This window comes from Nomascus leucogenys, chromosome 4 (genome assembly GCF_006542625.1).
Source record: "Nomascus leucogenys isolate Asia chromosome 4, Asia_NLE_v1, whole genome shotgun sequence".
Lineage (NCBI taxonomy): Eukaryota > Metazoa > Chordata > Mammalia > Primates > Hylobatidae > Nomascus > Nomascus leucogenys.
In genome coordinates this window covers 149,586,376-149,609,537 of record NC_044384.1, presented here as the reverse complement: position 1 = coordinate 149,609,537, position 23,162 = coordinate 149,586,376, and the positions used below count along the sequence as shown (strand labels likewise).

General features: G+C 49.1%; 1 protein-coding gene across 3 annotated transcripts in view; it reads right to left on the bottom strand.

Moving 5' to 3' along the window:
* ERICH1 (glutamate rich 1) overlaps nt 1-23,162 on the bottom strand; it is a 108,572-nt gene extending 85,410 nt beyond the window's left edge. For all 3 annotated transcript variants that reach the window (XM_030812423.1, XM_030812422.1, XM_030812424.1), the window contains exons 1-2: nt 23,068-23,162; nt 7,480-7,629 (exon numbers count right to left, since the gene is read on the bottom strand). In XM_030812423.1, coding sequence (XP_030668283.1) covers nt 7,480-7,629; nt 23,068-23,089 — 172 coding nt within the window. In that variant the 5' untranslated portion in view covers nt 23,090-23,162. The remainder of the gene's footprint in view (nt 1-7,479; nt 7,630-23,067) is intronic.

Sequence of the window (23,162 nt, the reverse complement as noted above, 5' to 3'; positions counted from 1 at the left end):
ATAAACCCCACATCTGTGGCCAACTGATTTTTTTCTTTTTCTTTTTTTTTTAAGACAGAGTCTCACTCTGTCACCCAGGCCAGAGTGCAGTGATACAATCTTGACTCACTGCAACCTCTGCCTCCTGGGTTCAAGCAATTCTCCTGCATCAGCCTCTCAAGTAGCTGGGACCACAGGCGCCTGCCACCACGCCCGACTAATTTTTGTATTTTTAGTAGAGATGGGGTTTCACCACATTGGCCAGGCTGGTCTCGAACTCCTGACCTCAAGTGATCCACCCACCTCAGCCTCCAAAGTGCTGGGATTACAGGTGTGAGACACTGCACCTGGCTGCCAACTGATTTTCAAAGAGTGCTAAGTCCACTTGATGGGGAAATGATGTCTTCCACAACTGGTGTTATGACAACTGGATATCCACATGCAAAGGAATGAAGTTGGAGCTCTACCTCACACCATACACAACATCAGCTGAAAATGGATCAAGGACCTACACATAAGTGCTAAAACTATAAAACTCTTAGAAGAAAACCTAGGCATAAATCTTTGTGAACTTTGATGAGGCAATGATGTCTTAAATATGATATAAAAAACACAGGCAACAAAAGAAAAAATAAATAAATTGGACTTTATCAAAATTAAAAACTTTGGGCTTTGAAGGATACCATTAAGAAGTGAAACGATAACTCATGGTATGGAAGAAAATATCTGCAAATCAGGTATCTGATGAGCACTCAGTATGGAGAATGTACAACCAACTCCTACAACTCAGCAACAGAAAGACAATCCGATTAAAACTGGGCAAAGGACGTAAACAGATATTTCTCTAAAGAAGATACACAAATGGACAACACGCAGGGAAAGATGCTCAACATTCTCAGTCATCACAAAAATGCAAAACCACAATGAGATACCACTTCACACCTACTAGGGTGGCTATTACCTAAAAAAAAAAAAATAGAAAATAAGTGTTAGTGAGCATGTAGAGAAATGAGAAGCTTTGTACAATGCTGGTGGACTTGTAATACGGTTCAGCTGCTGTGGACGAGTCCGGCAGTTTCTGAAAAAGTTAAACATGGAGTTACCATTTGACCCTGCATTTCCACTCCTAAGTATAAACTCAAGAGAATTGAAAACATGCGTCCACACAAGAACATGTGCATGGATTCTCATAGCAACGTTACTGACAACAGCTAAAAAGGAGAAACAACCAAATGTTCATCAACTGATGAATGGAGAAACAAAATGTGGTCCATTCATACAATGGAATATTATTCAGCCTTAAAAAAGAAAGTTAGTTCTGACCCATGCTACAACATGAATGAACCTTTAAAAAATTATGCTACATGAAAAAACCCAGACACAGAGGGTCATACGTTGCATGATTTCATTTATATGACATGTCCAGAACAGACAAATCTATAAAGAAGATAGATTAGTGGTGTCCAGAGGCTAGAGGGAGTGGGGAATGGGGGCTGAGTGGTTAAGGGATAATGAATTTTGTTTGTTTGTTTTTGAGACAGGGTCTCACTGTGTTGCCTAGGCTGAAGTGCAGTGGCACAGTCTTGGCTCACTGAAGTCTTGACTTCTCAGGCTCAAGAGACCCTCCCACCTCAGCCTCTTGAGTAGCTGGGACTATAGGTGCACATCACCATACCTGGCTAATTTTTGTACTTTTTGGTAGAGATGGGGGACTCGCCATGTTGCCCAGGCTGGTCTCCAACTCCTAGGCTCAAGTGATCCACCCACCTCAGCCTCCCAAAGTGCTGGGATAACAGGGTGAGCCACTGTGCCTAGCCAAGTGTTTCTTTTTGGTGGGGTAAGAATATTCTGGAATTAGATGGTGGTAATGGAATGGCTGTACAACAGTGTCAATATACTAAAAAACACTAAATTGTATACTTTGAATTGGTTAATGTGAAATGGTAAATTTTCAGTTACCTTTCTGGGGTGCAGCCTTATCTATCTCTGTCCCTGTGACACAACCTTATCATCACAAATCCCTTTTCAGCCAGGGCCAAGTGGTTTTGGTTGCTTGTAATTTAAGGGTCTAAATTGTCCAAGCAACTGATCTAAGGACATCAGACTTGACAGACCAGAGTCTGAACCCTCCGAAATCACATGTGAGACCATGTCACCGAGGGAACCAAAGCAGGGGCAGCATGTGCACCCTCACCCTGGCAGGGTCAGCCCTCAAGGGCCATAGCCTGTTTCTCCGTGTGCCCACCCATCCTGATTCTGCGTTGGCACCTCCACCTGGACACGATTCCAACTGTTCAGCAAAAGGCTTGTGCACCCAACCTTCTCATTCGCTCCCTGGAAAAATAATCTTTTACCCTTTTAGGCTAGGTCAACTCACATCAGTATTTTGACTTTTAATTCAACATCTTCTTCTTAAACAATATCTTACAAACGCCACTGAAATGAAGTGGCTGAATGCTGAAGCTTTGTGAAAAGACGTCACCCAAAGGATCACCAACAACTTCAAAGCCCAAGTGCTTTGTCAGAATCACAATGGACCCAGCCACTTAAAAACCAGAACTCTTTCAACACCAACTTGAAATAATCATCCTGACATTGTAAGCTTCCCATATGCCACTGCTGCATGAGTGCGTAACTCAGTAAAATGAAACACGAATAGCAATGCAAAGAATTGTCTCCTAACAATTTCAGAGAGTAAAGCAGGTCTTGAAGTGTTTATTTTTAAACAGTGATTTTAAAAGTGAAAAGCCAATCACTTTAGGCAAGAAAATATACATCTTCTGGAATGAAACTGGCCTGGAATTTACAGATATTATTTTTTCACTTAGAAATCATCCAGCATCCATCCATGCACACAGCTTCAACTGCCCCACCTAATTTCATCCTCCTACCACCAGATATGTTACTGGTGAACAATCACCGTTAAAACTTTAGTTAGGTTAGAGCAAAGAAAAAGTAAATCGACCGTAAAAATACAATTTTAAAAAAGATTAAAAATGTTGGTTCAGTAAAATTCACAGAAAAACAGGAAATGTTAGGGATGGCCTGCTTCTTGTAAGGCGTAACACTGTACATGCTCCCCATTATCATCACCGTCAGAGCCGTACATTGTTACAATCAATAAACCTACGCTGACACACGGTTGCCACCCCAGTCTGCAGTTTACACTGCGGTTCGTCTCGCACATCCTGTGAGTTGGAGTCCTGCAAGTCCTCTGGGCTCCAGCTGCTCCTCCCACTGCTCGGCAGTCACCGATCTTTTTGGGGTCTCCTCAGTTTTGCTTTTCCACAGTGTTACAGAGCTGGAATTGCAGTGTGTAGCCTTTTCAGATTGGTTTCTTTCACTTAGTAATAAGCATTTAAGGTCCCATCATGTCTTTTCATGGCTGGATAGTTCATTTCTTTTTAGCCCTGAATAATTTTCTGTTGTCTGGATGTACCACAATTTGCTTATTCGTTCACTTACTGAAGGACATCTTCGTTGCTTCCAAGTTTTGGCAGTTATGAATAAAGCCGCTATAAACATCCATGTGCAGGTTTATTGACATTTTCCATCTATTTGGATAAATGTCAAGGAGCATAACTGCTGGATCCTACGGGTAACAGCACGTTCAGTTGTGTAAGAAACTACCAAACTGTGTTCCAAAGTGGCTGCCCTGTTTTGCATTCCCACCTGCAGTGATGAGAGTTCTTCTTCCTCCAGCATTTAGTGTTGACAGTGTTCTGGATTTTGTCCATTCTAGTAGGTGTGGGGTGGTGTCTCATTGTCTTAATTTGCATTTCCCTGCTAACATATGATGGGAAACATCTTTACATAGGATTATTTGCCATCTACATATTTTCTTTGGTGAGGTCCACATCTTTGGCCCATTTTCTTATGAAGAATTCTTCAAACATTTTGAATAACAGTCCTTTGTCAGATATGTCTTTTGAAAATATTTTCTCTAAGTCTGTGGCCTGTCTCTTCATTCTCTTGACAATGTCATTCACAGAGCAGAATATTTTAATTTTAATGATGTCCAAGTTATCAACTGGACATCTACTAATCAATTCTTTCTTTGATTGATCAAGCCTTCGGGGTTGTAGCCAAAAAGTCATTGCCGAAACCAAGGGCACTGAGATTGCCTCCTATGTTATCTTCTAAGAGTTTATACTTCTGCATTTTACACTTAGGTCTAAGATCTTTTTTTCTTTTTGTTTTTTCAGATGGAGTCTTGCTCTGTTGCCCAGGCTGGAGTGCAGTGGTAACATCTCAGCTCACCGCAACCTCTGCTCTTGGGTTCAAGCGATTCTTCTGCCTCAGCCTCCCGAGTAGCTGGGACGACAGGCGCCCGCCACGACACCCAGCTAATTTTTTGTATTTTTATTAGAGACAGGGTTTCACCATGTTAGCCAGGATGGTGTCAATCTCCTGACCTCGTGATCCGCCCATCTTGGCCTCCCAAACTGCTGGGATTATAGGTGTGAGCCACTGCACCCGGTCCAGATCCATTTTTAGTAGATTTTTTTGTGAAAGGTTTAAGGTCTGTGTCTGTATTTTTATGCACGTGGATGTCTAGTTGTGCCAGCACTATTTGTTGAAAAGACCATTCACTGAATAGCCTTTGTTTGCTCCTTTATCAAAGTAACTCCGTGGTACCTATGTGGGTCTATTTCTGTACTCTCTATTCTGTCCCATTGATCTATGCGTCTACTCTTTTGCCAAAAATACACTGTCTTGATTACTGTAGATTTACGGTAAGTAACTCTTGAAGTCAGGTAATGCCAGTCCTTTAATTTTATTTTTCTCCTTTAATATTCTGCTGGCTATTCTCAGTCTTTTGCTTCTCCATCTAAACTTTAGAATCAGTTTATCAATATCCACAAAATAACTTGCTATTAATCAGGATGGTATTGAATGTGTATATCAAGTTAGCAAGAATGAGTATCTCTATTATATTGAGTCTTCCTATCCATGAACATGGAATATCTCTTCAAGCTTTAGTCTTCTTTGATTTCATCAGAGTTCTACAGCTTCTTCATATAGATGTTGTACACATTTGTTAGATCTACACCAAAATATTTTATTACGGGGGGTGGTAATATAAATGATACTATGTGTTTTTTTTTTTTTTTTTTTGAGACAGAGTCTTGCTCTGTTGCCCAGGCTGGAGTGCAGTGGTGCGATCTCGGCTCACCGCAACCTCTGCCTCCCAGGTTCAAGTGATTCTCCTGCCTCAGCCTCCCGAGTAGCTGGGATTACAGGTGTGCACCACCATGCCTGGCTAATTTTTTGTATTTTTAGTAGAGACGGGGTTTCTACTGTCTACTGTGTTAGCCAGGATGGTCTCGATCTCCTGACCTTGTGATCCACCCACCCTGGCCTCCCAAAGTGCTGGGTGTTTTTAATTTCAAATTCCGCTTGTTCTTTGCTGACATATAGGAAAGCAGTTGATGTCTGTGTATTAACTGTGTATCATACAACCCCACTATAATCCTTTATTAGTTCCAGAAGTCTTTTTTGTTGCTTCTTTCAGATTTTCGTTACCTGCTTTTTATATAAAACTTTGTTATGCTGATTGAAAAGGCAAGAAAATTTCTAACAGGCACAATGGACAGTGCATTAGCTTTCTAGGGCTGCCACTACAAAGCCCCACAGACTGGGTGAAGTCAACAACAGACATCTGTTCTCTCACAGCCCGGAAGGCTGGAAGGCCAACGTCATAGTCACAGCAGGGCTGGCTTCGGACCTTGGCTTGCAGATGCTGTTTTCTCTCAGCTGTCACAGGGTCAAGCCTCTGTATGTAGGTGTGCCCTGATCTTGTCTTCTAATATGGACACCAGTAGTATTGGATTAGGGTGCAACCTGGCGACGTCATTGACCCTTAATCAACTTTAGGACCCCATCTTCAAACACAGTCACATTCTGAAGTACGGGGGCTTAGGGCTTCAACATACAAATTTGCTGGAGGTGGTTGCGGGGCAGGGAGGGGCAATTCAGCCTATAACAGGTATATTCTTTAAAAGGTAAAAATATGCCCAAAAGCAGTCATTTACTCCTTAATTGGAACGTTATCCTACTACACTGGGAGCTTGTACCATTTGAAAACGTTAAGTCATATGGGAAAAAAGCAGAAAAGAACATGGAATACATGGATTTGTCCCATAGGAAAAGCATGCTTAGCGTAACCCCGTATCTAGGAGACGTGAAGGAAACTTTTCCTTCTCACTTCGCTTCTATCCTCGACCAAAACGGTGTTGGTGGCACTCATCACATCACAGGTTAGACAGGCTTTCTGAGCCGGCCTGGAAATGGAATCACCACACAGAATATTACATGTGTGGGAAAATGTGTTCACAGTCAATGGATATCTGACCTGTGGGGCTGGAAGGTGATCTATGGGATGACGAGGACTGCCTGCTGAGATCCCGGCGAGCGGCTCCATTATAAGGTGTGTGAAAACCAGAGACCGCGCAGCTCTCAGGAACACAAATGTGTGCAGAACAAATGCCCAGTGAGAGACCACTGCTGAACAAACATGAACGAGACCCCCAGAAATGGCACCCAGGAACCCACGTCTGGCTTTATGGACTTATGTGTTTACTGGGGAACCGAATGGACCCGCCCACATGTGCTGCACCCAGGCGGCCTCTTCCCGCATCTCTCAGTGGGATGTGCTCCACTCCACACAGGCGCTCTCTTCCCGCGTCTCTCAGTGGGATGTGCTGCACACAGGCCGTCTATTTGCATCTCTCAGTGGGATGTGCTGCACCCAGGTGGTCTATTCCTCTGTCTCTCCGTGGGATGTGTTACACCAAGGTGGTCTCTTCCACATCTCTCAGTGGGATGTGCTGCACCCAGGTGGTCTATTCCTCTGTCTCTCCGTGGGATGTGTTACACCAAGGTGGTCTCTTCCCGCATCTCTCAGTGGGATGTGCTGCACCCAGGTGGTCTCTTCCTGTGTCTCTCAGCGGGGTCCTCTCACAGTCTCACAGGTGAGCGGAGCTGCACTGCAGGGACCACAGCTGATGGGACTCTCATGGCAGATGATCCTGCAGCCACCAAGAGCTTACGTGGGGCTGTCATGGGACAGACGTCTGCCAAAGACCATGGGACAAGAACATCAGAAGCCTGTCCCTGAATGGGAACAAGCCAACAGGGCCAAGGAGGCTACCACAGTGACTGGGGACATGGGTGTTATGGTGGGGAAGGCTCCTGTCTTCCTCAGATGACAGGAAGGCTGGCCCAAGCCCCAGTTACAGTCCAATCGCCATCTTCAGAGCACACGAGTAAATGACCCCAAAAAGGCAGCACCCTGACCTGGCCTTGGCTGGGGAGTCCACAGGGGCCTTGGCAGAGCTTGTGCGGAGAGTGATGCCTGCCCTGCCCACCTGCTGCAGGCCCTCTGCAGACCTGCAGACACATGCCTGAGGCCCAGAAGACACATTCTCCAAAGCAAGTGATGATGACGGAGGTTAACTTCAGTCCCTGAGACCCACCCACATCTGCAGACAACCTCACCTGTCAAAGGCTGAGCATGTTTCCGGCTCACTTTCTCAGAGATCAGTTTCTTTGGTGGATTCTGGACGGTCAGCGTCTGGAGTTCCAACCTCCTTCCTTGGCCACTTGGAACACGAGGAAAAAGTCTCTGCAGCACCTTCTCCACAAACACTGTACAGACAACCGATTAAAAGAAAAGGAAGAAAAGGAGCGAGTTATGCAGTTTATCTGAATCACACATGACTTTTACTCTACACAAACACACACATCCTGAAAGCACCAACGGAGACCCAAGTCCCTGGTCCTCCCACGCTGGGCACTGCACACCAGGATCCCCCAGGCTCTGCCCCTCAGAGGAACCTCAGAGGCGGCCCAAGGACCCCCCACCATCCTGCCATCAGCTGACCCTCTCCCCAGGGCATCACCCTGCATCCAGTAGGCTGTGCACTGCCCGCAGGCGCTGCCTCTGGCTCCGGGTCGTTCGGTTCCTCCCTGTGAGGTTCAGGCGCATGCAGGCCGTGACCCCTGTCAGTGGGGGTAGTGGCCCTGGGTGGAAGGTGTCAGTGGCCCACAGCACCTGGAGCCAGGTGTGTGAATGCGACAGGTATGGGGGACCCTCAGGCAGGGCAGGCACCACCCCGCGCTGTGGTCTGCACTCTCTCCCTTAAACTGAACAGGTCAACAACTGCAACTAGGGAGAATTCCGTGCACCTGACGTGGTTTAACCACTAAACACAGATTCTTTACTTTGCTTGTTTTAGCTTACGTTGCTTAAACTGTGGGACAAACTGTCATAATGAATAAGTATCTCTGCCCTGATTTAAGTGTGGTTAATGAACAGGCACTGATCTCAAAATAGCATAGTGGATAAGGTGCGGGGAAAAGTTAATGAAATGAATTCTTTTAACCTCATAAAATTTAGAAAAAAGACAGCTGCTTTGGAATAACCAAAAGTCGCACAGTGGAAATCAGCACTCCTGACACAAGTGCCTGGTGCCTTCAGGAACAGGGAGGTGGGGACTTGGCCTGACTGGAGGCATGCAGGGATCTGTCATGGGCTCCCTGAGAGGAGACACTGGGGGTGGCTTCTAGGCGAGGCAGGGAGGCTCCATGGCCCTACATGGGAACACTGTGGCTGAAGGCACAAACCCTTCCTAATTCTGGCCTCTCGGACAAACACGTGATAGAAATAACCCTCCTACAGGCCCCGCTGTTAAGAACACTGTGGGTTTCCACGCAACGCTCGCCGGAACTCCCCATGTCCTCCATGGATGGACCATGAAAACCCTGACCACAGAGCTCAGTGGGAGCGGGTTGCAGTGTGATCACGAACACGGCGGCTGCTCACCTGACACTCTGCACCTCCGCGGCTCCCAACGAGTGAGCACAAAGGCTCCTTTTGCTGGGAGGAAAGGACCTCTGGTTAAGTGGAAAACCTGAACTGAAACGGCGTGATTCCTGAGACCCTGGGGTCTTCACCAGGTCCTGGCAATGAGAGGGTCCCCGTACGCTATTTTTTGAATACGATGCAAAAGTGCCCTAGCACAGGACACCTCAAAAGCTCCTGCCGGCCGCGGTGAGCGGGTCCCACCCCTACAGAAAGGCCTTGCCTCAACCACACCTTTCCGGAGCAGACACCTTGGCTCTCAGGAAGCAACAGGCGGTCTGTGAAATGCTTTTAAAAATGTACTGCAGTGCTACCAGGTGTGTTCAAAAGAAGGTTCCAAGACTTCAGATAAAAATCCAATGGTCACATTTCCTTCAAATGTCAAAGAAGAAAATGTCCTATGCCCGATGACCAAGCTGGTGATGAGCAGAGGAGATGGTAGGCAGATAAGATGCACTTTATCCAACATCTTCACAAACCAGAACAAATTCTAAGACAAAACCATAACCAGCCACCCAATTCTGCAGACAAGGACAGGGCGCTCAGAGCTAAAAGCTTGCTAGGCCTGGGGCAGCCAACGCGGACGTGGGGCTAAATTCGCCTCCCCAGGCCCAGCTGCCTGTGAGTGTCTGGAGCTAGGAAAATACTACGGAGAAATCCCAGGCGATGGTCACAGCCAGGCAATGCTGCAGAACGCCTGAGGCTGGACAGGCACCAGACAGTCCCAGGGAGGGGGCAGGCCAGGGCAGGCCCTGACTAATAGCCACCGCCAGGAGACGCTGGACCCAAGCAAGCATCAGATGATAGAGTTTGCTGAAACAAGGCAGCTGATCCCAAAGAAAATGGCAGAACACACCAGGGTACGGATCGGAGCACACTGAGAAACTGCAGAACACAACAGGGTATGGATTGGAGCACACTGAGTCTGTCCCCAGGTCACAGTCTTTCAAGGCTTCCTGAGGCAGATATCTGAGCTAAAAGCAACATAATAAGAATGTACCTAAAAAGAGAAAGCTAGGGAGCATTTTCACTGAATTCTATCCAGTGCCTGAAATAAATTACATTTATAGCCTAATTAACAGTGGTTTTCCACCAACACTGTTAAATTTCATGTTTCTAATGAAAATATCTGATATAGGTGTATAGTACATTTAGAATTTTTATAAAAATTCTAAAATGGAAGTAGAAGGCGGGAACAATCTAAAGTCAGCTGGCTTTAAATTCAGTGACAGCTGGCGAGGGTTTCTCAGGGATAACTGACACGGCAGAGGCCACCCTGGGAGTCACAAGCTCTGCCTTTTGTAACACAGGCTTTTCTCTCAGAAGAGATTTACCTGATTCCAGCCTCACGACCTGAAAGCCAGGAATCAATCTGCTGGCACAGCGTGCAGGGCCCACAGAACCCCAAGGCCTCTGGGTCTCCAGCCTCTACGATTTCTGCAATTCCCCCGCACGCCTGCTCAGGTGCCACACGAGCAGATTCGGGAGGGGTGATTCCCAGGACCATGCAGACCCAGGGGGTCCAGGCCACATGCCGAGGCCCTAACACCCTCCTAAGGAGCTTCCCCACAGACCACCTAGGCAGGTCCTGGACTCACCTCCCACCAGGAGCCCGGGCCCTGGGGCCACTGCCTGGGCTGAGAGCCCCACCCTCGGGGCCTTGCCACACGAAAGCCCCAGGCCTGGCGAGGCTCAGGGAAGCCGTTTCAACCGTGAAAACTTGGGTTTCTGCCCCACCCCAGCCCTGGCTGTGTGAGCCCTCATCCAACAGCAGGCTCCCACATCAACCAGGCTCTGATCCTGCCCCATCCGCCCTTGGTGCCTCACTTTTCTCCCATTTTCCTCGTCCTCCACCGTCGTGACATCTCTTGCGGCAGAGTTATTTTTTGGAATTGCTGTAACTTGGGTCCAGTGTTCTCAGGGTGACTCTGAGGTCATTCACTTCTGCAGAACTGCAGATGGGCGCTGGTGCCCACATCCAGCTGAGATGCTTCTCTCCGCTGACGCCCTTGGTCGCCCACAGGTGCTGTGAGGTCTGCTGGGTTTCTCCCTGCCAAGCGACTCTCTTTCCTTTACAACCAACAAACTCTGTGGAGGAGACACCGCGGGACTAGATCCTTTTCCTCCTCAATCTCACCCACTAATTCTGGCATCCGCTGGCGGGTGGGCTCCTCAGTGGCTTTCCTTCCTCACTCCTTCCGTGTTTATCACATGGAATTCTGTACTGAAGAACTGCCCACACTTGCACATGTATTGAATTATTACCTTTGTGTTATTTAATACTTTAAGGACTCGCAGATGTTTCATTTGCTCCAAGGACCATCACCCTGTACTGTCCACATATACTTTGTTGCTCAAATAGTCCCGGCACTGGCCACAGGGTCCACCGCAGTGTGGACCCAGCGCCCTCCAGCCTGGACCCGGCGCCCTCCCATGAGCACACCCTACAAGGTACTGCAGGCTCATCTTGGATTTTCTCTGCCTAGGCCTGGAACCAGCCCCTTCTCCAAGGAGCCCAATATTTAGAAAGCAGAACGGGGCCCTAGACGTGCACCTTGCTCCTCGTCTTCTGAACACAAAATCTCATCATGCCAGTCCTTGAAAATCACCGACTACTCTGCAGAAATGAGGCCTTGGAGGAAGAGGAATGTCCTGGACACCCTCAAAGACAAATGAGACGTCCGAGAGGTAAATGCAGGCTGCACAGACATGACCAACGGCAGGACGCCGAGGTGCCCACGAGGAAGGACAAGGACACACACCTGCCCCGCGCCAGCATCACCCATGGACATGACCAATGGCAGAACGCTGAGGTACCCACGAGGAAGGACGAGGATGCATGCTTGCACCGCGCCAGTGTCAGCCACAGACACACAGGACAGCAAAGCTGATATCTGGGATAATAAATCAGGATGCCAGGAAGAGCATGCAACTACTTAAGAATGCAGGAAAACAGGTTGCTCAAAAATCTTATGCAAATAATACAATTTAAGTATAGAGGTTTAGTCCTTCACGTTTAAATCCCAAGTTTTCATATGGAGGGTGGGAGTGGGAAGAAGGCCGTAGGGATTTGGATGTGCTAATTCACGATGGTCAACACATAAAGGTCTGTACAGTTTACAGCCACGGGAAAGACAACATCCCTTTTCAAATTCAAACTTGAGCACGGTCATCAAAAAAAAACTAAAGCAAAAAGAAAACCTTTCAGCTGCCTAAGCTAAACTGGTTTAAGTATCTCGTGAACCCCTGTGGCTGAAGAGGCTCCATATCGCATGGGTGTTCTAGAACCTCGTGGAGGAAAACATCTTGCCCAGCGGCCCACACACTCCTGGAGGTCACCATGTCTGCTCCATTGCTGGAATGAGCCTGAAGCCACTCTGACCCCTGCTACTTCTGGTAAGCCTTGTTGCAGAAAAGACGAGCACATCCTGCACAGTGCTTCACTGACAGGAGTTATAGCATGATTTTGATACTAAATATTGGCAAAGGCCGGTTTTGTGTCATATTATCCATGACCCATGAATTATTCATAAAGCGTCCTGTAAACAGGCACAAAAACAGATGATCTCAAATAGACGTCAAAATGGATATCTCATTATAAAGCGGCAGATTTTGTCTTCAACAAGAATTTTAATAAATCTTTACTCAGTTTAATACAAATATCCAGGTATCTAAAAATTAATTTGCTGACAAATAAATGTCTAAATATTTACAGCTGCTAAAATGTAAATCATAAAGTATTTTTTAAAAATATAATTTTAACTTTTTAAAATCAGTTTTTAAAAGAGCGACATTTAAAATGCAAATTTAAATATTAATAATTACTTTCCACCAGCTAATATTGCTGGCAGATTCATAGACGAGTTTCACTTCCTCCCAGCCCCGGAGATGAGAGGACGGAGGTTGGGGCTGGGAGAGACCTCGTGGACACGGCGCCACTTGGGTTTAGCATCTGAGCTGACAAGCAGCAAGTGTGCGGCCCCCACACACCTGGCCCAGGCACTCAGGGCCTTTATCACCAGTGCTCACACTGTTTATTTACACACAAATAATCAGCTGTTTTGGACCAAAACCACATTGCATGGCACTGATGCCCTTGCTGGTTCTCGGAACCGTCAGAGGAATGACACGAGGACCCCACGAACTGCTGGTGGTTTCCTGCAGATATGGACACGATTCTGTAAACACAGCCTGTCTTCCAACAGGCCAGCTCTACTTGCTGACTAATACCAAAAGCAGAACATAAACGAAAGGTTTTTTTTCCCTCCAGAATAACCAGGACACAGTGAAGCATTTGTCATTTTTGGTTTGTGGAAATGCTCCTTTTTGATCTAATGTGTTTTTACCTAAGTGTGTGTACGTTTATAAGCTACAGATGGAGGCTGACAAAAATCAAGTTACGGGATAAAAGCCTCTTTTCTGTTTAATTTACAATGTGTTGAAAACAAAAAGAACCCACAACAGAGCTGGACCAGCTGGTGCAGCAGGAGCTCCTGCAGCCCCCAACGCTGTGTGGCCCAAATGAAAGTGCCCTGTACTCACAACGACTCCATGTCTGTCAGAAGCCTGAGGCTGGTTCCGTTCTCCTTCCCACACCTCATCAACGTGCTCCGCTTCCAGCAGCAAGAGCAAGTTTTAACTTGAAACTCTAGTGCCCATCAAAAAGCAATCACCGGAAAATAAAAAGACAGAGGACTGAGTGTTTAATGCCAATCGAAAAAAATAACCTGCAGGAAAACAAATAAATTACCAAGCAGGCCAAGCAATCAGCATCGAGAAAGGAGAGACACAACAACAACAGGCCAAGGCCCAGAAAAACACCCCGTCTGAAATTAACACGCCGCAACACCCCGCAGAAATGAGTCCCTTTCACAGGAGAATTAAGTCACTTCGGTATAATTCTCAGAAAGGACTGCTGCCTACACTTGCTATTTCAAGTCAAAGACACAGCCAAATACCAATAAAATCTTTCAGTAAAGTGTTCTTTGGAAATTAGACACTTAGGAAAAACTGTAAATATATGTACCTCACAAAGAAACGAAGTTTGACCGCTGGAAGTGAACCTATTCAATTCTAAACTCTTCCTAAATGCAGTTGCTGAATTTAAAATCTAACAGTCGGGTATGAAACTCTTGGTGCTGGAAGAGATTAAAATAATGATCATTCGTGATTCTCTAAAATTTCAAAACTTTTGCTATCACCCTTATAAACTGGTGTCTCTTGAAAAGTGTGACTTTCAGAGAAAATCTGTGTACAGCTTATTTGGGGATGTGAAGAATGAGATCAGTTCAAAAGGACCTATTTTAAAATGTGGATGCTTAGGAGAAGTGGTAAAACCGATAGGACCACATGCTTACAGGAATTCATTAAAATGAGAGACCACAAATATTCACGAGTAACTTTACAATGGAAAGCCCTGTAGGAGAAAAACATACTGATGTAGTTTGGATGTGTCCCCTCCAAATCCCATGGTGACATGCGAGCTCCAGTGTTGAAGGTGTGCCTGCTGGGAAGTGTCTGGGCCATGGGACAGATGCCGTGGGAATGGCTTGGTGCCCACCTCCCGGTGACGAGCTCTTGGAGATATGGCTGCTTAAAAGGCCGGGACCTCTGCCTTCTCCCGCTCTCCCTCCGTCACCATAGGACACTGGCTCCCCTCTGCCTTCCCCAAGAGTGGAAGCTTCCCGACGGGGACTCACCAGGAGCGGGTGCTGGCGCCATGCTCCCTGTACTGCCTGCAGAACGGTGAGCCCAGCAAACCTCTTTTCTTTATAAATTACGCAGCCTCAGACATTCCTTTACATCAATGCAGAACAGACTAATACTCATAGAGAACAAAATCGGTTTATAACATTCCTTTTTAGTTTCCACTTAATAGACTTACAAACAGAAAAGCGATTAGATTTTCAAACAAGAGTTGGCAGTCTTTTAACATCATATTTAAATGAAAAACTGCTACTGAAAACAAGACTGGAAATAATTATTAGTAGAAATTTCTACCATGGCCAGCTTGGAGGTGCTTGCTCCCTGCCTCCTTCACCCGTCATATTAGAGAAATCTCCCAAAACATTTCCACAAAACACACACACCACATTATTTCATCAGTCTAGAGAAAATATCAAAATTCTGCTATCTCAGCGAACAGCAGCTCTAGCTGATCTCTTTTTCCTCCTACATCTGCCTGTCTCATTGTAATAGGCATTTTAAATTTAACATTTATTAGGGTTATTGTATTTTTTGAAAATCTGTTTGAATTTTCTTTTTTCAGTAAAAACTATGTTTAAATGCCTGCTGAAAATATGCTGCCCCAGCCACAGCTTTCTTTAAAATGATAATCACTGTGAGTTTTTTTTTTTTCATTTTATCCCTATAATGAGGCAAGGTATTTAGCCTTTGACTATAATTTAGAAATAAAGGAATAAACTGGTAATAGAATTACATCACTCTACAAGAAAGAAAAGTTCAGTATGTTAATTCAATGAGTAGTAGATTCTTGAGGAGTTTCATAGCAGAATGACAAATGGAAAAATAATTGGCTAATACTTAAGCAGAAGTGGGCAAGCTTTCTGAAATATCAAAAACAAAAAACAAAAAACAAGTGCTTGACATCAAACCAGAAACAATCCTCAAATGGGACATCACCAGAACCTCACACCATGACCAGTCTGACGTGCGATCCTCACGTAGGAGGTGAAAATATACCAAATAGTCATTTTCTACTGAAACTCTAACCCTTAAACAAAGAAGAAAGCCGGGCACCTGTAGGCCAGCTACTCAGGATGCCGCGTCAGAGGATTACTTGAGAACCAGCCTGGACAACATAGTGAGATCCGATCTCTACAAATAAAAAAGGAGAAGAAAGAAAATATTCCAGGCAAACTTTGCGCGGAGTTTCTCCTGGTAGTTTTTTAACCAGCATTTGTCGTGTCATGAAGTGTTCATAAACATCTTACTTTCAGGGGCGGCTGCAACAGTTTTCATTAAGTACTGGTATAAACACACCCAGCGGGATGCCAGCAACCCAAGGGCTCCCGGGTTGACCCTCCGGCAGCCCACTCAGTTCTCGGAGTCAGTTTCTCACCATAACAAGGCTGGGCTAAAACATGCTGAGAGGTCACTGGGAAGGCAATTCAGCAAGCTGCTTTATGAAAATCAGGAGACACCAGATAAACTACACCTTTTACTCCAATATTTTAATTTTTTCCTGTTTCATTAAACATTGGCTTTTTCACTAGATAGGTCCTGAATTCAGCCCAAAAAACTTGCAACCCATAAGGGATTCCACACCGACAAGACCCATGTTTGCACGGGCAGGTTACACTCACTGAGGAACGCTATCAAGGATGTGGAACCCAGAACCCGGGAAGCAGCTGTACCTCCTGCACCCATGCTGCCTCGCCCAGAGCATGAGGGAGCCACGGCTGCCCCAGTGTGGCCTCCTGGACCCAACTTCTTCCCTGTGCCAGCCACGAAGGACCATGGGGTCCTTTTTGGGTGCTTTGGTTTCTCGTCCTACACCCTGACGCAGTGACGCCTGCCCACCTAGTGTCCCCTCCGGCTTCCGTGCCTGCTGCCCCCTCCGGCTTCCTGTCTGCTGTCCCCTCCGGCTTCCGTGCCTGCTGTCCCCTCCGGCTTCCGTGCCTGCTGTCCCCTCCGGCTTCCGTGCCTGCTGTCCCCTCCGGCTTCCGTGCCTGCTGTCCCCTCCGGCTTCCGTGCCTGCTGTCCCCTCCGGCTTCCGTGCCTGCTGTCCCCTCCGGCTTCCGTGCCTGCTGTCCCCTCCGGCTTCCGTGCCTGCTGTCCCCTCCGGCTTCCGTGCCGTGCCTGCTGTCCCCTCCGGCTTCCGTGCCTGCTGTCCCCTCCGGCTTCCGTGCCTGCTGTCCCCTCCGGCTTCCGTGCCTGCTGTCCCCTCCGGCTTCCGTGCCTGCTGTCCCCTCCGGCTTCCGTGCCTGCTGTCCCCTCCGGCTTCCTGTCTGCTGTCCCCTCCGGCTTCCGTGCCTGCTGTCCCCTCCGGCTTCCGTGACTGCTGTCCCCTCCGGCTTCCGTGACTGCTGTCCCCTCCGGCTTCCTGTCTGCTGTCCCCTCCGGCTTCCGTGACTGCTGTCCCTCCGGCTTCCGTGACTGCTGTCCCCTCCGGCTTCCTGTCTGCTGTCCCCTCCGGCTTCCGTGCCTGCTGTCCCCTCCGGCTTCCGTGCCTGCTGTGCCCTCCGGCTTCCGTGCCTGCTGTCCCCTCCGGCTGTCTGCTGTCCCCTCCGGCTTCTGTACCTGCTGTCCCCTCCGGCTTTCATACCTGCTGTCCCCTCCGGCTTCCGTGCCTGCTGTCCTCTCCGGCTTCCTGTCTGCTCTGTTCTCACAGGCACACAGGTCCCCTACCTCCGTGTCTCCTGCACCCAGGGGACAGGACCAGTGGCAGTGACCAGCTCGTGATTCCAACAGAACCTTGCCTGTAATCGGTCACCTGGCTGGGTCCTCACGGTGCTGCCGCCCGCTTTACAGATGTGCGACCTGAGCATTAGTAGAGTGAGCTCTGAGGCAGCAGCCCAGCAGGACTGACCTCGGTGGACGTCCCCATCGAGACCTAGGCCTGCTGTGCATTGGGGCGCCGGCCGTCAGGGATGGGCACATTTGGCATCCATCACCTCCTGGCCCACTTCCCTCTCCAGCCGCACACCGAGCAGGACTCTCTCCCAACCTGCAAGGAGCCGAGACTGCAGCTGCCCCCATGTCTGAGCAGCTTCTGCAACACTCCTCCAGCCGCAGTACCGCATCTCCTCATCCCCACGTGCGCTGGCCTTGCCACCACTGCACCTGCCCTTCCCTGCTGGGGCCGACCCTCACCCCCTAACCTCACCATGCACCAACACTCCCGCAGGGCCTGGCTAGCACGGTGCCTCTTGCTTTACCGGGATTCTCTAAACCTCCCTGTTCCATGAGGCTGATTCCTTCCTTCCTTCCCTCCTTCGTTCATTCAGTCATTCACTTGGGAAGTGCTCCTGAGCACGCTGTCCTTCCTTGAAGATGAGGAAAGAGGTGCCAACTCCTGTTCCAGAGGAAGGATTCTACCGCATCTGAGTAGAGAATGACACAGCCACACGTGTCAATGAACACAGCCCCACTTTTCCTGCAGCACAGCGATGACTCCTGTCCAGGTCTGCATACAGTCCCACACACGGAGCCAGAATGAAAGTCGGCCCCAACAGTCACCAGGCACCCAACCAGACCAACACCACGCTGTAAGAAGAAAAAGGGGCCTCTTTCCAACGGAAACAAACCCGAACCAGCATCTTCAGCTCTGGGACTCCAAGGGAGAGGCAGGTATCACAGGCAAGTTGCAGGGTACACCTGGGAGATGCACACACCACACAGGGACACACCCATACACGCATGTACACACACGTCACACGCAGACACGTGTATGCAGGCATACGACACACAGGCGCACACACAAATGCGCACATGCATGCATATATACACAGGCAAACACACACACATGTACACACATGCCACAGGCAGACACGTGTACACAGGCACACGACACACAGGCGCACACACATACACACACAGGCACACATGCATGCACATATACCTAGGCAAACACCCAGACACGCATGTATACACATGCCACACACAGACACGTGTACGCAGGCACACGACACACAGGCGCACACACATACACACACAGGCACACATGCATGCACATATACACAGGCGAACACGCAGACACACATGTACACACGTGCCACACAGACGTATACACAGGCACACCATACACAGTCACACACATGTACACACACAGGCACACACAGGCAAACAGATATGCACGTACACGCACACCATACACAGACACATGGACACACACACCGACACACACACATACATGAACATGGACACATGTACACACATCACACAGGCACAGACACCAAACAGGCACATACATATGTACACAGGTACGCATGCACACACATGTACATACACATCACAAGCAGACATGCATGTACACACACACCACATGCAAAACACACATACATACACCACACAGGCACACATACGTACACACCACACACAGGCACACACATGCATGCACACACAGACACCACTCAGGCACATACACATGCACACATGTACACATACACACATGCACACCACAAAGGCACACACATGCACGCAGATACACACCACACACACACCTGCACAGATGCACACAGACATGCATGCACACACACACCAGACGTGTGCACACACAAAGGTATACACAGACACGTGCACACATAGGAACAGCGGCACACACACATGCATGCACACTGACAATATGCACACACAAGCTCACAGACCCAAGCCTACACACAGACACCTCTCCCTGACTACTAGAGCTGCAGGAACTCTGGCACCAGCGCCAGCACCGTGGACAACGCCAGCGATTCCTGGTGTGTGAAGTCCGGGCAATCCACTCCCTGAGGTGCAGGAGAAACCAGAAGACGACAGGGAGGTGGCGAACAGGAAGTGTGACTGCTCACTGCAAGGCACTGGCAGCTCCAACTTCATCTGAGGAGTCTCAGGAAGACAGAGGCCGCCTGCCTGCTGCAGACCCCTTGGCCCTGGAGGATGCACCTGCAAGAGTGACTGAAGCTGTCGAGTAAAGCTGTCCTGTGCGTGCAGCAGTCACAGCAAGAACGGATTCTTGTTAAAAAGCAACCAAGCATCCCGCGCTCCAGCACATGTTCCCCAGGCTGACATAAGGCTGGGTGCCTCCCAGGAGGAGGCCTCTGCGACAGGGCTCTGTGGCCTTCCCTACAGAAGGCCCAGCTGGGCCAGCAAGGCCATGCCAGCAGCATGGTGCCCTTGGAGCTCTCTCCTCGACGCGAGCGGCTGGCACCACTGAACCACCTTCATGGGAAACTGCAGGACAAGGAGTCAAAGGACTGGCCTCAGGGTGCAGTGAGACGAATGCAGGGGGCACTGCGGGGCAGGGACTCTGCTTAAATCCAGGGGCGCGTCCTCCCACCACACACACAGCAGCGGGTGGTGAGGACAGGCCTGGTGCAGGGAGACAGGGAGCGGCCGGACGGCCTGGCACTCCTCTGCCTGCTCAGGGCTGGGCCCTGGGACGGGGCTCCCGCCTCCACGAGACTGTGGTCCTCACCCCAGCATCTGAGGATCGCCTCTGCCCAGCAAACCCCACGAAAGCTTTGCCTCCTCCGGAAACGTCCCTGAAGCACACACGGAGTCAGGGAGAGGACCAGAGCCAAACCCCTCACAATGACCAGGGAGGAGGCTCCAGAAGCCCAACAGCAAGACTCCGCCCAAGGAGCAGGGATACAGTCAGCGTCTCGGGATGGAAGCAAGGGGCAAGTCCTGCATGGCTCTGCTCACCAACACGAGATGTCCTGATAGGCACTGGGAACCGTCCAGGGAGCAGGAGGCAGCAAGGCTCAACCACGCCAACGCCAGACGCAGTCACTCCTTCCAGGAGTCACCCGGGCAGCTCGTAAGGTCCTCACCCACAGCAGCAGGCCCCTTCCTCCAGGAGCACGCAGCCCCTGGGGGATCTGTGACACTGGGGGCCTCCCCAGTCCACTGCAACCCCACTCCAGGCTCCCCTGACCGCTGGCTACCCTACATGCCAGAAACAGCCCGACCTGAGCTAACACTTAATTACATGCCAGATATTCACCCAGTCTCCCTGGGTAGAATGGAGGCCACAGTGCCCTTCCCCTTCCTGGGACCCTCTTCAATTAGGAGAGCGGTTCATGGTCAGAGCTGCACAGCACCTCTCAGAGGCTTGCAAAGTAGGCCCAAGAAACATCCTCCGGTGCTATACTTACACTAGCATAACACAGAGCACATTTGAGGAATTTTTACTCAAGTGGTGCTGCTTCAAAGGCACCACATTCTTCCCATTAATCCTGCAGAGTTTTGCTACACATTGTTACAGGGAAACTGTGGCATTAGCAGGTTATATTGCCTAGCAGAAACAATCTACTTCCAGGAAAAAAAAATGCTCAGAATCACTGTTTAGCCTGACTGCCAACCTTTCCACCTCATGTTTCTTGGTCTGTGCCAGGGCCAGGCAGGGGAGTATGGGCCCCTGGGTGTGTCCTCTGTCAGCAAGCACTGCCCTAACCCCAAGCACAGCCTCAAAGCACAGCAGAGCTTCACTTAGCTTGGGGAGGGAGGGATACCGTGCCTGATTCGCTGCCGCAGCCAGGGCCTAAGGGGCTCTGCCACACTCAGCAGATGCTCTGCCAACACCCGGTGGTGAATAAACGACGCCAAGTCAGTTCTGTGTGGGGTCTGCTCCAGGAGAGGCACACCTGCGTCTTGTGGCACCTGCGTCCTCTCCCACCATCAACAAGAGTGCCCAACCCCCATCTCCAACCACCCCATGACCCTGAGCTGGACTTTGGGAAAAGAGACATCCCTGCGAGGGGACATGCTAAGCTCTATCCCCTCCTCCTGCGGCACGTTCCCCTAAGTTCACTCGTTGCAAGCCACACAGAACGGAAATGCTCTGAAGAAGACACACACCCCAGTTTCCTACTCCATCAGGTCACAAATGCTGGGAAGTTTTATTCCAGCTAAATCCTCCCTTCAGTGCCTCTCAGAGCCTAAGTGCCACTCAGCCGACGGGCTCTTCAGGAGATCTTGAGGAAGACACACAGAAAACTAATATTTTCTTTCCCACCTACATTTTATACTTTTGGGATTTATTAATCCATCCTTCCAACCACAATGTCCTTAAACAACGTAAATTTACTTGACCATTCTATCACACATCCAATGGGAAAAAAAGGCTGTTTCGAGGGAAGATGATTTGTGAATGACTAAAACAATTAACAGCTTTCATTCACTTTAATTTAGTGAATGGAGAAAGGTTTTTTTTTATAAGTTTATTAGGTACATGACAGATGCTATAATAATTTCTTGAATAGAAAAGAGCATTTATTTCAAGCTTAGAAGAGCTGCAAACATTTGAAGGAATGTAAGAGAAGAGTGTGCTGTGGTTTAAAACGAGGAGAAAACCGGCAGTAGCAAGAAGCCCCCCACCACGAAGGCAGGGACAGCTTTGCAGGCAGCTCACCGTCAGGTCTGCTCCTAAGAACCTCGACACTGAATTCACAGCCTGCCAGCCCTGCTTCCAGGAGAGGGTCATGAACAAGGTATTTCTGGTGCTCATTAACATATGTGAATGTCCGTTTTAGAGCCTAACATCTGACTGCTTAAAAACTGTTAGGCCATTTTTAAACTGTGAGCTGATCAGGTGACAATTTCCTGCCCTGAAGGACAGGGGGAAGCTCACGTGCAGTGTTTCCCTAAAAAGGAAGACTTGAGACCATATTTTTCTCCACATTCTGCCTGAGAAATGTTTTCTTTTTAAGCAATTGTTTTATAACTATAGTTTGCCATTACCTTTTCATTTCAAACATGATTATCAGTTTTAAACACAGAGAAGGAGAAAAACTCATCAGCGCCTGAATTAATACAAGTAACACGAGATTCATGTCAAAAACCGCCACTCTTTTCATTATAATGATGATTACACGTGAGGGTCATGAGCTGGGGTTTGCAGGAGGCAGGAGCACGTTTTATTTTCTAACACTTCCGTTCTAAGGCACGGCCAGGTTAACCAATTCCATTTATTATGCTCCTGTCTTTGGTACTAACTAATACTATCACAGAATTTAATACGCACTAGGATACACCCCACACCTTAGGTCCACTGAAGGTAAACACCATGACCTCCGTTTCTCAGATGAGGACACAGTGGCTCGGGGAGGTTCTGCTGTACTTTTCGGTGAGGCTGCCAGAGCCGGCTGCAGCCCCACCCCAGAGCCCGGTCTAGGACCCCTCTGAAGAGCTGAGCGGCCCCTACTCACTCACCGACAGGGGTTCTGCTAAGAACACGAACCCCTAGCTGGGCTCGCCCCCGCCCACGTCCCCAGACAACAGGTGGGGCCTGGCAGGGCCGGCCCGACCAGCATCCATGCAAGCAACAACACGGGCGAGGGGTGGGCCGCGGTCCGGGGTCGGGGTCGGGGTCGGTGTCGGGGTCGGGGTCTGGGGTAAGAGCGGGGGATGGGTAGGGACTGGGGAGGAGGTGGGGAGTCGGTCTGGGTTTGGGATGGGGCCTGGAGAGGGGCCGGGGTCGGGGTCCCGAGTCAATACCGCGGTCTGAGCCGAGAGCCGGGTCTGGGGTCTGGGCAGGCCTCCGCGCCGCACCCACCTACCGTGCTTCCTGTGCGCCGCCATGCGGGACCCGGCCGCTGACCTCAGACCACCGCGCGCGGTCCTGACCTGAGCGCCGTGCCTTCCGGGTTCCGCC